This window comes from Pristiophorus japonicus, chromosome 3, assembly GCF_044704955.1.
Source record: "Pristiophorus japonicus isolate sPriJap1 chromosome 3, sPriJap1.hap1, whole genome shotgun sequence".
NCBI lineage: Eukaryota > Metazoa > Chordata > Chondrichthyes > Pristiophoridae > Pristiophorus > Pristiophorus japonicus.
This window is the reverse complement of record NC_091979.1, coordinates 30336081-30352934: the sequence shown is the minus strand read 5'-3', so window position 1 is coordinate 30352934 and position 16854 is coordinate 30336081. Positions and strand designations below refer to the sequence as shown.

The following is a 16854-nucleotide window of genomic DNA, read 5'->3' as shown; positions in this document are numbered from 1 at the left end:
CCGGGACACTGCCCCAACTGAGGCGCGATCGAATTTCTCCCCCATTGTGTTTAAACATCGCTCATTTAATCTAACTGGATTGCTCTTCGAAAGAACTGGCGCGGCCTCAATAGGCCGAATGGCCTCCTTTCGTGCTGTACTATTCTTTGATTCTATAATCAAAGAAGTGTTGCACTTGGCATCTAAATTAAGGATGGACACCCCAGTCCTTGTCATGGCATTTTCACTGGGCTACATCAGCCTTGTGTTCTCCCTATATGGAACGAAGCTAACTTGAACATGACACAAAAGTGACTGATCTGATACAATCAGAAGGCACAGCATGATTGCTGGTCTTATGCTTTCCCATCTATCACTTCAGTAAATTCTTTTTTGTATAAATTGCAGATTGCCATGTCACTTTGAAGTAAAATAATGGAAACAAAATCATATATCCTGAACTGGCACATGATAAAAATACAGAAGTGTTTTGTCCGGCTAATGTTTCCTCAAAGTAACAGTCAAACGCTTACTTACACGGTCACAAGTCTCCGTACGATTTCTACCAAGATTAAATCACTCGTGGCATGATTTGCTAAAGGTGATTTGTCATCATATATCTTTTGGAGAACAAAGATCCAAGTATATGAACATAAAGCCAACTTCGGGACAACCCTGTTGTTCTCCTTGGAGCAGAGAAGATGGAGTGGAGATTTGAGAGAGATGTTCAAATTCATGAGGAATCTGGACAGAGTAGATAGAGAGAAACTGTTCCCATTGACAGAAGGGTCAAGAACCTGAGGACACAGATTGAAGGTGATTGGCAAAAGAACCAAAGGCGATGTAAGAAAAAACTTCTTTACGTAGCGAGTGGTTAAGATCTGGAATGCACTGCCTGAAAAGGTGGTGGAGGCAGACTCAATGTTATCTTTCAAAAGGGAGTTGGATAAGTATCGGAAGGAAAAAAAAATTGTAGAGCTACGGGGAAAGGGCGGGGGGGGCAGTGGGATTAGCTGAGAGTCGACACGGGCTCGATGGGCCGAATGGCCGCCTTCTGTGCTGTGACCATTCTATGATTCTAATGGGGTGTGCTGTCATGTTCAAATTGATGATGATTTCAATTGATTCAAAGATCTAGACAGGTATGTAGCAAACAACATATATTGCGAAATATAAGGCAGTTTATGTCAAAAGGAAGATAGCTGGTAAGATTATCGCATGCAGCACATCATTAAACCACGTGGAGTTATAGAAACGTTTGGGTGTGCTAGTTGTCAATGTTCAGAGTTTTCTCGCACCATATGGCAACAATTAGCAATGGAAATGGTAGATTCAAAAAGTGTAGTCACAGGATTTATTCGGTTGGATAGTGCCTTCTGCGAGGGGCGCTAAAGGGTTTGCAGCCGCGAGCGCCGACCGTAGCAACTTCAGTGTGCATTTGCCGGTGGCGCTGAGGAGAATCGCCCGGGAGCGTTGGGCCGGTGTGCAACGCCCCCGGTAGCGACACGGAATCAAACTTCGGTTTGCTCGCCAGTCTTAGCGAACCGCGGTGACCCCGCCAGAGAAAGCCTGGCGTGCAGAGCTGTCCCGGGGAGGCCTAAGGGAAAGCATGACTCCATCGGAAAAGTGTGGTGGATTTTTGGAATTTTCTCTTTGCGATTTAACTTTATTCGGGGTGAGTAATGTATAGGGAATGTTTTTTGTGAATTTTGGTCTGATGTTTTTTTTGCAGGGAGGCTTCTCTTGGGGCGCTACGAAGCCGACTCTTTAGCAACGGATATTCAGTTGCTCACCCGGTCTAGCACCCTGAGAGAGGTGTGGAACGCTTTCCTACGCGCTCCACTCCACTCTCAGGACGCTGAAACTGAATTTTGCTGGGCCCGGCGCTAAAAGCTTCTGGCACTAAATTTAGTGCCCAAGCGATATTACTGCCTTAGGAGCCCTCCAATTGAATTTCTAGCCCTGTGTCTAATGCTATTAAATTGGGTGAGACCACTTGCCCTCTATTGGCCACTGTCTGGTACCCAGGTTTGGTCACCTTTGTTTCAGAAGGACAGAAAGTCTTTGATAGAGGTATAAAGAAAGGCCACAGAAATAGTGTTGGGATTCAGGCAAAGAAGAGAGATAACTAAAGTTAAATCTGTTCTTTATGGGAAGCTAGATCAGTCAGACAGAAAGAACTTGCATTTATATAGTGTCTTTCCCGACCTCAGGAAGTCCCAAAGCACTTTACGGCCAATTTGTGCACAACAAGGCCTCACAGCAGCAATGCGATAATGACCAGATCCTCAGTTTTAGTGATGTTGGTTGCGAGATAAATATTGGCCAAGACAACAGGAGAATTCCCCAGCTCTTCTTCAAATAGTGCCATGGGATCTTTTCTATCCTCCTGAGAGAGCTGGGCCACCTGACAAAGCCTCAGTTTAACATCTCATCCGGAGGATGGTGTAATGTATGTCTATCGTGTAGAGTATGCTCACATGTTTGTAGAGCTGTTGAGTTGGGAGTGGGTCTGAATGAGTCCGTGCTCCATGTTTCTGTGGAGTGTGTCAGGTTGCAGCCCCTGTTCCAATATTTGAAGGGGCTGCTCCTCAAATTCTGGTTGCACTTCAATCCCACGCTCCTGCTCTTTGGGCACCCTGTGCGGAGGGGGGGCGGGCAGGTCGGAAGGCCTCCTGGTAGGACTGCTCCTGGGCCTGGCCAAGGTGGCCATTAACCGGTCCAGGCAGCGGGCGGTCGAGGGGAACGTTCAGCCCGACTGCTTGCTTCTCTTCCGCGGTTACATCCGAGCCAGGGTGTCCCTGGAGATGGAGCATGCGGTGTCCACCGGTACACTCGCGGCCTTCCGCGAGAGGTGGACACCGGAGGGACTGGAGTGCATCATCACCCCCGGCAACCAAATTTTAATTTAATCCATTCATGTAAAAAGTTCATTTGTTTAATTTGTCGGTTTTTATGCCCCTCTAGTAGGGGGACACTTGATTTATTGCTTTACAAAAATAATTGTAGAGCTGATGAGGGCTTAGCCAGTCACGTGATGTTCACAAGACTCAATAAAACCCCAGCCAGTTGGGTTCAGGGGATCCACGATGTGGCAGGTGTTTGTGAGCCTGGTGGATGAACGGTAATGTGTAGTGTGATTGTTAAACCTTTGCTAATAAACCAACTAGTTTTTAATAGCAATATGTTGCTATGCATTCCTAAGCAAAGAACCCATGAAGCAAATACATTACAGACGGCATCTCCGACAGTGCAGCACTCCCTCAGCACTGCACTAGAGTGTCAGCCGAAATTTTGTACTCAAATGTCTGGAGTGGGTTTTGAAACCCACAAGCCTCTAACCCAGAGGCGAGAGTGCTACCCACTGAGCTATGGCTGATACTTAAGTACATGAGGGAGAAAGAGGTAGATGGATATGGACATGGCAAATGGTATGATGGCCTTCATTGCAAGAGGATTTGAGTACAGGAGCAAGGATGTCTTACTACAGTTATACAGGGCCTTAGTGAGACCACACCTGGAGTATTGTGTGCAGTTTTGGTCTCCTTACCTGAGAAAGGATATACTTGCCTTAGAGGGATTGCAGCGAAGGCTCACCAGACTGATTCCTCGGATGGCAGGACTGTCGTATGAGGAGAGATTGGGTCGATTAGGCCTGTATTCACTAGAGTTTAGAAGAATGAGAGGGGATCTCATTGAAACATATAAAATTCTGACGGGATTGGACAGACTGGATGCAGGGAGGATGTTTTCCCTGGCTGGGAAGTCTAGAACAAGGGGTTACAGTCTCAGGATATGGGGCAGGAAATTTAGGACTAAAATTAGAAATGTCTTCACTCAGAGGGTGGTGAACCTGCGGAATTCTCTACCACAGAAGGCTGTGGAGGCCAAGTCACTGAATATATTTAAGAAGGAGATAGATAGATTTCTAGACATAGAAACATAGAAAATAGGTGCAGGAATAGGCCATTCGGCCCTTCGATCCTGCACCACCATTCAATATGATCATGGCTGATCATTCCCTCAGTACCCCATCCCTGCTTTCATATTCCATAAAAGGTATCAAGGGGTATGAGGAAAAGGCAGGAATATGGTGTTGAGATAGAGGATCAACCATGATCATATTGAATGGCGGTGCAGGCTCGAAGGGCCAAATGGCCTACTACTGCTCCTATTTTCTATGTTTCTATGATATGTTGATAAGGAGGGAGAAGGCTCATGTGGAGCATAAACATTGGCAATGGTTTGTTTCTGTGCTATAAAATTCAACGCAATTTTGGAGAAAAGAAAATGGGTACATAGGCCATGCTTTTTACTTAATCAAGGGAATTAATTGATTGTTGGGAGATGTTAATTGTGCTGAATGAAGCAAAGACAAGCAGAGGGCATGATTAAAAGCAAAGGAAGGTTGATAAAACATAATTTAAGAGGTAACAGCTTCACCACTAAGAGCTGTAACCTTATTGGACAGACTGGTGCCTTTGCACGTGGACTTCAATATATATGTATTTTTTGAAAAGGACAGATACCTGGTTCAGAGGCAGCAGGGGGTCGGTACTGCAGCTGGAATTAGGGGAAATTTTGAGCAAGGAACCTAAACCTGACACTGGCAGATTTCCCAGGGACTGCAGCAGTGCATCACAGTGGGCAAACCTCAGTACCCATGCCAGGATGTGTCTTATCGTGGTTTGTCAGGCCCAAACACAGAAACAAACAAAACCAATGAAAATCGAGTGGTCTTTTAATTCTCTCTTTCCACTAACTCACATCTAACGCCAGGTTCCACCCAGATCGTCAACTTTTCTTTTCTCTCAGAAATAGATCAATAATAAGTTATTTTTTTAACATCAACAAACAATCTAGATGTGGCAAAATAAATGCTATGTTGCTGGTGCAATAGGATTGCACAGGATCACACAGGATATACGGCACAGAAACAGGCCATTTGGCCCAACCAGTCCATGCCGCTGGTTATGCCCCACTTGAGCCTCCTCCCGCCTTTCCTCATCTAAATCTATCAGCATAACTCTCTATTCCTTTCTCCCTCATATACTTGTCTAGCCTCCCCTTAAATGCATCTTTACTATTCGCTTCAACCACTCCCTGTGGTAGCGAGTTCCACATTCTCACCACTCTCAGGGTAAAGAAGTGTCTTCTGAACTCCCTATTGGATTTCTTGGTGACTCTCTTATATTGATGGTCCACAAGTGGAAACATTCTCTGTGCATCTACTCTATTAAATCCTTTGATAATTTTAAAGACCTCTGGTAGATCACCCTCAATCTTCTCTTTTCAAGAGTAAAGAGACCCAGCCTGTTCATCCTTTCCTGATAGGTATACCCTCGCATTTCTGGTATCATGCTTGTAAATCTTCGCTGCAACCTCTCCAGTGCCTCTATATCCTTTCTGTAATATGGTGACTAGAATTGTATGCAATGCTCCAAGTGTGGTCTAACCAAGGTTCGACACAAGTTTAGCATAACTTTGCTACTTTTCAATTCTATCCCTCTAGAAACGAACCCTAGTTTGCTTTTTTTATGGCCATTTTAACCTGTCTTTTAGCAATTTGTATATTTGTACAATATCCCTATGTTCCTCTACCCCACCTCGACTCGCACCCTCCAAGTAATGAGTGACCTCCCTATTCTTCCAACCAAAATGTAACACCTCACATTTATTTGTGTTGAAATTCATTTGCCAATTATATGCTCATTCTGCAAGTTTATTAATGTCTTCCTTAAACTTGTTGCAGTCCTCCTCAGTATTGACTATCCCCTCATTTGTGTCATCCACAAATTTCGAAATTATGTTTTTGATTCCAAAGCCTAAATCATTAATATAAATTGTGAACAACACTGGTCCCAGCACTGACCCTTGTAGAACACCACTCCCCACATTCTGCCACTGTCAATAGCTACCCTTTACCCCTACTCTCGGCTTTCTGTCTTGAAGCCAGCTAGCTATCCAATCTGCTACTTGTTCCCTGACTCTGCATTCTCTTAACTTAATCATTGGTCTATTATGTGGCACCTTATTGAAGGCATTTGGAAAATCTAGATAAATTACATCTGCTGCATTACCCTTGTCTACTGTCTCTGGTACCGCTTCAAAAAATTCAATAAGTTTGGTCAAGCAAGACTTTCCCTTTTGTAATCCATGCTGACTATTCATTATTATATTTTTGGCTTTCTGGATGTTCTTCTATTTTCTCCTTTAGTAGGGATTGCATTATTTTTCCTACCACCGATGTTAAGCTGACTGTGCTATAGTTCCCTGGACACATTCTATTGCCCTTCTTAAATATCGGTACATATACAACGTCTGAAATCCAGAATCCTCAGGACGGAGTCTGTGTCGGTTTTTGTTTTTTTCCGGATTTCAGACAAGAAAATCAATAGTCTGAAATCCGGAATCCTCGCTGAATCCGTTTCAGGTTTTGAGTGGCAAGGTCCAAAATTCCGCAAAACCCAAAAATCCAACACGGACTCAGTCGAGGATTGCGGATTTCAGACTATTAATTTTTTTGTCTGAAATCCAGAATCCTCGACCGAATATGTGCCAGATTTTGGGTTTTGCCGGATTTCGGACATCGCTGCACACCGATTCACTCCGCACCTCGCCGCCCGCGATTCCGGCCGCCTGCGGCCTGCCCCCCAAACTCACGCCTCTCCTGTGCTCTGCAATCTTTCGCTGCTCCCAGGCTGCCGTTCGCCGCGCCTTTTTTGGTCCCGACCTGCCGCAGATGTTCCTTTGCAGGTCGGGGCCGCCACGCAACAAAATGTTGCATCCGTGTCGATAATGGAGGCATTGCACACTGGTGCTACGCTCCAGGGCGAGACTCCTCAGCGCCGCCAGGACTGAATTTGCCGAGCGGTGTCAATGATGGCGCTCGCGGCTGCAAACCCTTTAGTGCCCCAGTAGTGCCCCCCCTAACCAAAGTTCTCCCCCACTAAGAGCAGTGTTTCATTGTTTTTTTTATTTGGGGAAGTTGTAGGAAGGCGTTAGTTTAACTGGAAGTTGGGATCTACAGGTGGTGCAGGAGGGAAGTCTATGCTCGTACACGGGCACGGGATGGTCGGAATGGCTTTCATGCCTCGAGCTATTGTGTTCTTTGGTGACGTCTTGCTTCAAGTTTTATCAGGTTCCAGCAGCAGCAGCCTGGAGACCCGTGCCACGTTCCGGATAATGGGGAGATTCGCAGCCCACCCTGGGAAATCCATGCGTATTCCGTGTAGTCCTTGCCCCATTCTGGGAGGCAATACTGGAGGTGGGCTGGCAACCCTACCCGCACTATTTCAAGAAAGATTCCTAATCAGAGCCATCCAGGTGCGTCCTGGCAAACCCTGTCCCCTATTGGTGCCCAATTGCAGGCATCAGTTGAGCTCTTCTGCATTATCAACATGCAATTCTTGTCCTGCACTCATTCACTCATTCACTCACTCACTCACTCACTCACTCACTCACTCACTCACTCACAATCTCACTCACTCACCTCACTCTCTCTCTTTTTCACTCACTCACTCACCTCACTCTCACACACACTCTCACACACACACACTCACTCTCACGCTCTCACACATGCACACACTCTCTCATACACATGCGCACACCAACACTCTTACTCTCACACACACGCACACACACACACACACACACATTCTCACACACACACACGCACACACACTCTCTCTCTCACACACACACACACACACACACACACACACAAATACTCTCACAGACACATGCATACACACTCTCACACACACCCTCACACAAACACTCTCACACACACACACACACACGCATACACGCACTCTCACACACACACACCCGCGCACACAAACACTCTCTCACACACACACACACACCACTCACACCACTCACACAGCTCCAGAAGGCAGAGCAGAAACAGAAAGAGGAAAGCTTGTGCTGTGACCCCTAAAGCTCACCCCGGCGTCATCTCTAGTCTGAACTGACATGTGTGTTTGGACAAGTTTGCCACCTTTAATCTCATTGACCCTTGTATGATGTTTTGCAGTATGCAATAGATTAAATTCATAGAAACATAGAAAATAGGTGCAGGAGTAGGCCATTCGGCCCTTCAATGAGTTCAATGAGTTCATGGCTGAACATGCAACTTCAGTACCCCATTCCTGCTTTTTCGCCATACCCCTTGATCCCCATAGTTGTAAGGACTTCATCTAACTCCCTTTTGAATATATTTAGTGAATTGGCCTCAACTACTTTCTGTGGTAGAGAATTCCACAAGTTCACCACTCTCTGGGTGAAGAAGTTTCTCCTCATCTCGGTCCTAAATGGCTTACCCCTTATCCTTAGACTGTGACCCCTGGTTCTGGACTTCCCCAACATTGGGAACATTCTTCCTGCATCCAACCTATCTAAACCCGAAAGAATTTTAAACGTTTCTATGAGGTCCCCTCTCATTCTTCTGAACTCCAGTGAATACAAGCCCAGTTGATCCAGTCTTTCTTGATAGGTCAGTCCCACCATCCCGGGAATCAGTCTGGTGAACCTTCGCTGCACTCCCTCAATAGCAAGAATGTCCTTCCTCAAGTTAGGAGACCAAAACTGCACACAATACTCCAGGTGTGGCCTCACCAAGGCCCTGTACAACTGTAGCAACACCTCCCTGCCCCTGTACTCAAATCCCCTCGCTATGAAGGCCAACATGCCATTTGCTTTCTTAACCGCCTGCTGTACCTGCATGCCAACCTTCAATGACTGATGTACCATGACACCCAGGTCTTGTTGCACCTCTCCTTTTCCTAATCTGTCACCATTCAGATAATAGTCTGTCTCTCTGTTTTTACCACCAAAGTGGATAACCTCACATTTATCCACATTATACTTCATCTGCCATGCATTTGCCCACTTACCTAACCTATCCAAGTCACTCTGCAGCCTCATAGCATCCTCCTCGCAGCTCACACTGCCACCCAACTTAGTGTCATCCGCAAATTTGGAGATACTACATTTAATCCCCTCATCTAAATCATTAATGTACAGTGTAAACAGCTGAGGCCCCAGCACAGAACCCTGCGGTACCCCACTAGTCACTGCCTGCCATTCTGAAAAGTACCCATTTACTCCTACTCTTTGCTTCCTGTCTGACAACCAGTTCTCAATCCATGTCAGCACACTACCCCCAATCCCATGTGCTTTATAATAAAGTTTAATTAAAAAAGCTGGCATTTTCCATAATAAGAGTAAGATTACTTGAACATCAGCAGTTTCAGAGGTATAGAACTTGTCTACGCATCCTTTCATTGACAGAATGATTCATAGTCACAAGGAGAACTGTTTAAAAAAAAAGACAATCAAGTAACTGGGGCAGGGCAAAGTCAAACATCTAACTGGTCTAGTTCCTGTCGACGGCATCCAGTGGCAGTTTTCAATGATGGCTGAGAGTGTGAGAAGGAGACTTGGAAACCAATTGCTGTTTCAGTTTCTCTCCTGTCACTGGGTGAAAAATAGGATCTAATCCTGGGGGAACAGCGACCTTGTTTTGGGATCACTTCATGCTTATTAAGATATTTTAATAAATAAGTTGACTGGACCCTAAGCTCTGGAACTCTCTCCCTAAACCACTACGCCTCTCTGCCTCTCTTTCCTCCTTTAAAACGCTTGTTAAAACCTACCTCTTTAAACAAGCTTTGGATCATCTGCCTTAATTTTTTCTGTGACTCGTTGTCAAATTTATCTGTTTGTCTGTAACACTGCTGTGAAGCGCCTTGGGACGTTTTACTGTGTTAAAAGCGCTATATAAAGAGAATTATTTTATTATTATTTTGCCTAAGCACAAAGGCCAGATTGTTCTTTTGTCTGGGTTCTAAAAAAAAAAGTGAAACCCAGGTCATTGGTGAGCCAAGCAATTTTTCATCCCTTCCAGGTCGTGCACCTTTCTGCGAATATGCTTAATGAACGTTTCTTGTGCTGTTTCCCATTTGCAGACACCGGCGATCTCGACCAGGAGATTTTTAACGCTAATGTACAGGGTTTTGTTGGATGCCTCTCTTCGGTTCAGTTTAATTGGATCGCTCCACTAAAGGTGGGACTACGTAACTTCAGCTCGGCCCCAGTGACTGTGAAAGGAGACTTGGTTGAATCCGACTGTCGGTCTTCGATGACGACGGAACCAGTAGCCATGACTACGACGCTTTCGTTCACAGGTACTTCCATTTTAATACCGTAAGGGGAAGCTAGATAAGTGCACGAGGGAGAAAGGAATAGAAGGTTATGCTGATGGAGCGAGGTGAAGCAGAGTGGGAGGAAGCTCGTGTGGAGCATAAACACTGGCATAGACCAGTTGGGCCGAATGGCCCGTTTCTGTGCTGTAAATTCTCAGTAATATTCCAATATGTGTCAAATATTCCAGATAGCCTCCTGCTCCACTATATCCTTGCTATCATACACACTTGGTCAAATGTAACTTTTGTTGAAAAAAAACAAATCACCTTCTTATGGGTCGACAGTTCTGCCATTGAGGAGAGAGCAAGGCAGTTTTAATGATGTCAGTACAGGCATCCAATGCCCAGACATCGTTCTTCCGCAGCCCAAGTTAGAGAAGCGCCACGTGAGACAGCACCTATAATATACTCAAGGGAACTGGCTCGAGTCAATACATGGCTCAGGACTGGTGAGGAGAGGCAGTGGAGGGCAGGGATCAGTCTTGAGGTAGGGTAGAAGGAGCACGTTAGGAAAACATTATTGGTGAAAGGCCAGGGTGTGGCAAACATTTCGATCATTTGATAACATTAATGGGGTCATTCAGCAACCGGAAGGAGAAGTTGAGGAAAAGTCAGGCAAATTTATTGAAACAAGGGGTAAAGATATGGGGGGCCGAAATTGATGGCCTTACCGCAGACTGCCGCCGACTGCCGCAGGGATCCGCCGACATTCCTCTCCGGGTTGCGCCCAGTGCCAGTTTGTACTTGGGCTGGAACGGGCGGGAGGGGAGAACCGCCGGGAACCACCCGCTGACCTCAGTGGACGGCCAATTGGCACAAGTGATCTCTCGCCCGCCGAGATGCCAGATTGGTGCGGGTGGGAGTTGGCATCAGCAGGGGGAAGGATTGCCGCGACGAGGCTGGTCTAACCCCCCAGGGTAAGAATAAAAAACTGGAAAAAAAAAGTTAGTAAACTTTTTAATAATTTTTTTTTCACAGCGACTTACCTTAATGGGTTCCCCTGAAGGTCTTCTGGGTAAAATTTTTTTTTTTTTGCAATCATTTTTATTTAAAGGTCTTCGAGCCTCCGTGGGCCCGGCTCCATCCTCAGCGGCACTTGGGCAGCAAGAGCTTTTGCTGCCGAGATTGAGAGCTCCCGCCCAGTTTGGCGGCGTACCTCGCTCGTTTGTCGCCGGCCCAACATTTAAATTATTTCTCATCAATTTCCTGCCCAAAGTGCCACCCGGTATCTCGGCGGGACTTCGCCTTCACCAAGTTGGGCCCCATGATGAGCTGAAGGCAAAATGGTAAAGGGAAGATTCAATGGTGTGTAATCTGGATAGTCACTTCTGTGACTAGGAACTTGTCCACTGGTGAGCTGAAGTTACAGATTCGGAGGGGAAGGTGGATGGATTGATGCAGAGAATGGGAGTGGAGTCGATGGCGGTCGTCCAGACGAGAATAAATGGCACAGATCGGTTCAAGCACATTACGAGGAAATAGCAGGCAAGGATCTGTAAAGCTGTGCAATCCTGGGTTCGTCACACACATAGCAATGGGAGTACATGGGTGTATGGCTAGTTGGTTGCTGTATGGTTTCAGGAATGCTTTGGGGGAAATAGCAAACAGAAGAGACGAGCTACATCTGAACTGGACAGGATCAGACAGATAACATACTAACACAGGGAAAGGGAACTGTAACTCATGAAACTATATTTGGTGGAGTCTTCATTATTGATCAGCAAAGTTTGGAGGGTGGTCAAGAAAAGGGAGAGAACCAAAAACTACAAAGCAAATACAAAGAGACTAAAAATAACAAGTTATATTTATATAGCACCTTTAATGTAGTGAAACATCCAAAGGTGCTTCATAGGTGTGTTATGAGACAAAAAAATTGACACTGAACCGCATAAGGAGAAATTAGGGCAGGTGACCAAAAGCTTGCTCAAAGAAGTAGGTTTTAAGAAGCACCTCAAAGGACGAAAGAGAAGTAAAGAGGCGGAGAGGTTTAGGCAGGAAATTCCAGAGCTTGGGGCCGAGGCGACAGAAGGCGCGGCCACCAATGGTTGAGCAATTATAATCAGGGATGCTCAAGAGGGCAGAATTAGAGGAGCGCAGACATCTCGGGGGTTGTGCAGCTTGAGGAGATTACAGAGATAGGGAGGGGCGAGGCCATGGAGGGATTTGAAAATAAGGATGAGACTTTTGAAATCGAGGCGCTGCTTAACCGGGAGCCAATGTAGGTCAGCGAGCAGAGGGGTGACAGGTGAGCGGGACTTGGTGTGAGTTAGGGCATTGGCATCCGAGTTTTGGATCAACTCTAGTTTATGTAGGGTGGAATGTGGGGGCCAGCCAGGAGTGCGCTGGAATAGTCAAGTCTAGAGGTAGCAAAGGCATGGATGAGGGTTTCAGCAGCGGATGAGCTGAGACAAGGGCAAAGACGGACGATGTTACGGAGGTGGAACTAGGCGGTCTTAGTTATGCTGCGGACATATGGTTGAAAGCTAATTTCAGGGTCAAATATGACACCAAGGTTGCAAAAAATGTGTTTCAGCCTCAGACAGAAGTTGGGGAGAGTGATGGAGTCGGTGGCTAGGGAATGGAGTTTGTGGCAGGGACCGAAAACAAAACCTTAAGAAGTAAGTGATGTGCGGAAGAGTTTTGTCGTGCGTCCCTGCTGGGCTGCTCTGTGATGTCACCAATGGGGAGTTGCTCAGTCCTTCCCCGAGCGAACAATGCAGATGGTGACTTTGGAACCATGTGAGAACTGTTCCACAGCCATCCAATCCCCTTGGAACCACTCTACTGGCTGGGCACTGAGCAGCCCCTGGGCTGGATTTTAGGCTTTTCTGTTTCCGGGATGAAAATGGAGGCGGGGCGGGAAAGTTAGAGGCCGGGAATAGTTTGTGCTTTAGTATGGAAGTTTGAGTATCCGGAGCCCTGTGTCAGGGGGTACGGTGCTAAGTGAGGCATTGTACACTTTTCATGGCGCAAGGATAGGAAAGTAACGAAGTAAAGTGCCGGGCCGTGTGCACGCTGAGTGAGGCCTTGGGCGGGGAGGGTGGGAGAGAGGAGGAACCTTAGAAAAGAACACAAGAACATTCCCAAAACATTGCCCACACCACCGCATCACAAATCGCTAAAAACATTTAAAGAACAAACACTCGCACTTACTTTCGGAGTGCTTTACCGCCCTCTGGGCCGTCGGCTACGCTGGACCGCACTGATTTCCCGGGCGGTCATTGCGGGCGCACTTCCGGGCGGACGGATCGGGCAAAAGTCAAAACTTCTGCCGGTGTCGCAGCCAGAGGCGTCGCACACCCAGCGTAGCTCTTCCCGGCGCTGCTGCTCAGCGCCTCCGCAAAAATGGACGGAGGATCGCAGGAGACGTGACCGGCGACTTTGACGCCGCTCCGGGGCGAAACCCGGAGCGCAAAGGACCGGAAAATCCAATCCCAGTGTTTGCTCGGTTTCCAACGGCTCCCGACTCCAGTGCAGATCCCTAACCTGCCCGAGGCTTGGCCAACAGTGTTGGCAATGGACCACCGATGGCATCATGGAGAGGCCCCTCAGACAGCAAATGTCGACCTCAGCTGTGCACAAGCCGGTAAGAAAAAGATGCTTTTTAAAAAAAATAAAAGTCAAATCAAACTTTTTGCTGTTTTCCTTCAGTACTTTGAACAAAAGCCGTTACCTTCAACGTGCCTTCCCTTCCACACCTTTTGCTGACTTTGCTTGGCATAAATGGCATGATGAACTTGGGAGGATAAGAATTAGCTTTCGCTGCAAGTTTTTTTTTCAGTATTCTCTGTCGTTACTCAATTATAGAGACCAGATAAGTGAAAGAGAAAGCATGAAAAATTCAGGAGCTTTCAATTTCAAGGGTAACTGATCATTTTAAAGAAAAGGTACTTATGCAATAATAAAGGAGCCATTTCCAGATAGAATAAGTTTTTTTATTAGCATTAGAATCGCACGAAAAACATATCATGAATGAATTGTCTATTTTAGGAATGCCCATTTTCTTTGGTGTTTACCACCTGTAAGAATGTTCCTTATTTTATTATTGTTAGCTGGTAAATAAATAGTTGTGTACTGTGTTTGGCTCGAGTCTGTATTTTCCATTGTTTCTTTCTCATCAGTTTATCGGCCTGAGACACCATTCAGGAGCTCCTGCCCAACAACAGCACTCGCAAGGCAGCGCTTTCGAGAAATTGAAGCTGCGATTTCCTCTACCTCGATGGGTCCATGCCGGGCAACGTCAGTGGTGGGGCCACCCTCACTGCTGACTCCAGCCCACTGTCCAAAATGATTTTCCCCTGATAGGGCTTGTTAAGTCCGCCCTGTGTGCTTGCCGGCCAGTTGAAGGAGGTGGGTCTGATGATGTCATTTGATGATGCTTCATTCAGCCTGTTTCCTTAAAGGGACCATGCGCAAATTTATTTTGACATTTGTGCTGTCAGTGTTCTACAGCATTGAGATGCTGCAAACACTGACAAACACTACACAGAGGTGCAGGGCTTCACCCAGGTCCTCCCACGACTCTCTCCAGATGCTTATGGAGGGAGTCACAGCACGCAGGGAGGTTCTCTTCCCTTCCAATGGTTCAAAGAGATCTCCCCGTAAGACCAACACAACATGGCTGCACATCGCACAGGAGGACACAAGCAGAGATGTCATCAGGAGGACCAGGCTGCAGTGGCGCAAACCTTTCAATGACCTCAGTCGATTGCAACACATTAGTGCAAAACCACACTCAACCAACCACTCATCACATCACCATCACTTTGCATTCCCTACCCTACTCTTGCACATCCTTATTCACTCCAACTTACCTTGCACCTACACCCATCCCTCTCTATCTACATTATCTCTTCCCCATCTCAAGAGCCGCTCCTCACACTCACCCTCATTCTAGTCTAATCATACCAACTAACAACACACAAGGGCGGGTACTTGGGGTTTCAAGCAATGTTCATGAAAAAAGGACCGGTTGAGCCAAAGGGCCTGTTTCTGTGCTGTATATCCTACGTAAAAAGTTTCTGTTCATGTGGTGCCAAACATTGAAAGCTTTATTTTCAACGTTTTGCATTCTTGGACAGGTCTGTGTGCACACTTGGAAGTGCTTGTGTCCTCCTGTTCAATGTGTAACCAGGCAGTGAGCGGTGAGACATAATGGTAGCCCCCCCACCCCCCCAATAACCCCTGGAATGGTGATGAGTGTGAAAGGAATGGCTTGGACATTGTAAGGATATTTTATGGTGTTGATGTGTGATGGTGCCAATCTGTTGCATCCTGTGGCAGCCATATGGGTATTCAGCATCAAGTGAATTAATCTGACGGTGGTAAGGCCACCCCTGGCATCCCGGGCAGCAATGTGGTCGGGTGCTGATGCCCTCTGTCCTGTGCAGCATCAGTTGATTGCGGAGAAGGCTGGTGTTGTTGGTGCTGCTGGTGATGGGCTGATCATGATGGGATTCTGAGGAACAAGGTGAGATAGTTTCAAGAGCACCGATGCTGATGGTAGGTGAACTTGAGATGACAGAAGCGATCTGTCAATGGTGAGAGAGGTGACACTTGATAGAGAGTTTATTCCAAACTTGCAACCTGCATAAAACTCAATCTGTCTTCCAAATGCAGTGAGCAACAGCTTCTGAGCGTGGAAAGTGAACAGCTGTGAGAGGGAAGCATTTGTAGCCCATTTGGAGCTGTCAAATAATGAGCTGATTCCATAATCATTCAGCTCCTGACCTGCTTGCCTGACGTGATCCTCGAGCAGCGCGGACCCTTGTAAAATGTAACCGTGAGCTCAAAATACTGGTTAAAGGGCTTTTAACAAGGTCATAATGGCCTGAATTGCCTCCCCCACTGCTGTATGTCGGATCTGCTCAGCCATGACAGACCCGACCTCTGGGAAAGACTTGTGACGGTGGTTTGACAGCGGGATCCCGATCCACTGCCAAAAATGTTTTCCCACCCGGCGCACCACTGAATGCTCCCGCAGACCGCGCCCCCGCCACCCCCCCCCCCCCGAAAAACTCCCCCCAAGAGTCTGCAGCACCTTATTTTTCTGTCCATTCACTTAAATGGATGGAAACTCGTGGCTTGCAGGCTATGGATTTCTCAATCAGCTCTCCCTGCAAATGCCTCTTTCTGGGAGCCCCCATTTAGGGCATTAACCTTCACAGTACTTCTAAAAGCTCCTCGTATCTTACAGCACACAAGGAGGCTGTTCGGCCCATCGTGCTTGTGCCGGCTCATTCCAGTGCAGTACTCAGGGAGTGCTGCACTGTCGGAGATGTTGTCTTTCGGATAAGACTTTAAACAGAGTCTGCCCTCTAGCTGGATGTAAAAGAGCCCATGGGTATATTTCGAAGCCAATATTTATCCCTCAATCAACCTCACTAAACAGATGATCTGTTCATTATCACATAGCTGTTTGTGGAGCTTGCTGAGCTGAAATGGGCTGCCGTATTTCCTACATTCCAACAGTGACTACACTTCAGAAGTACTTCATTGGCTGCAAAGCGCTTGGGATGTTCTGAGGTCATGAAAGGCGCTATATAAATGCTGGTCTTTCTTCCTTTCTCCCAACCGCTCCCTCTCTCCCACCACCGCACTTTGCAATTTTTTCCTTTTCAAGTATTTATCCAGTTCCTGTGTGAGAGTTATTATTGAATCTACTTCC

General features: G+C 46.7%; 1 protein-coding gene across 1 annotated transcript in view; it reads left to right on the top strand.

Moving 5' to 3' along the window:
• LOC139253715 (contactin-associated protein-like 5) overlaps positions 1-16854 on the top strand; it is a 1602302-nt gene that overhangs the window by 1502148 nt on the left and 83300 nt on the right. Inside the window, exon 23 of the mRNA XM_070873519.1 lies at positions 9951-10169. Coding sequence (XP_070729620.1) covers positions 9951-10169 — 219 coding nt within the window. The remainder of the gene's footprint in view (positions 1-9950; positions 10170-16854) is intronic.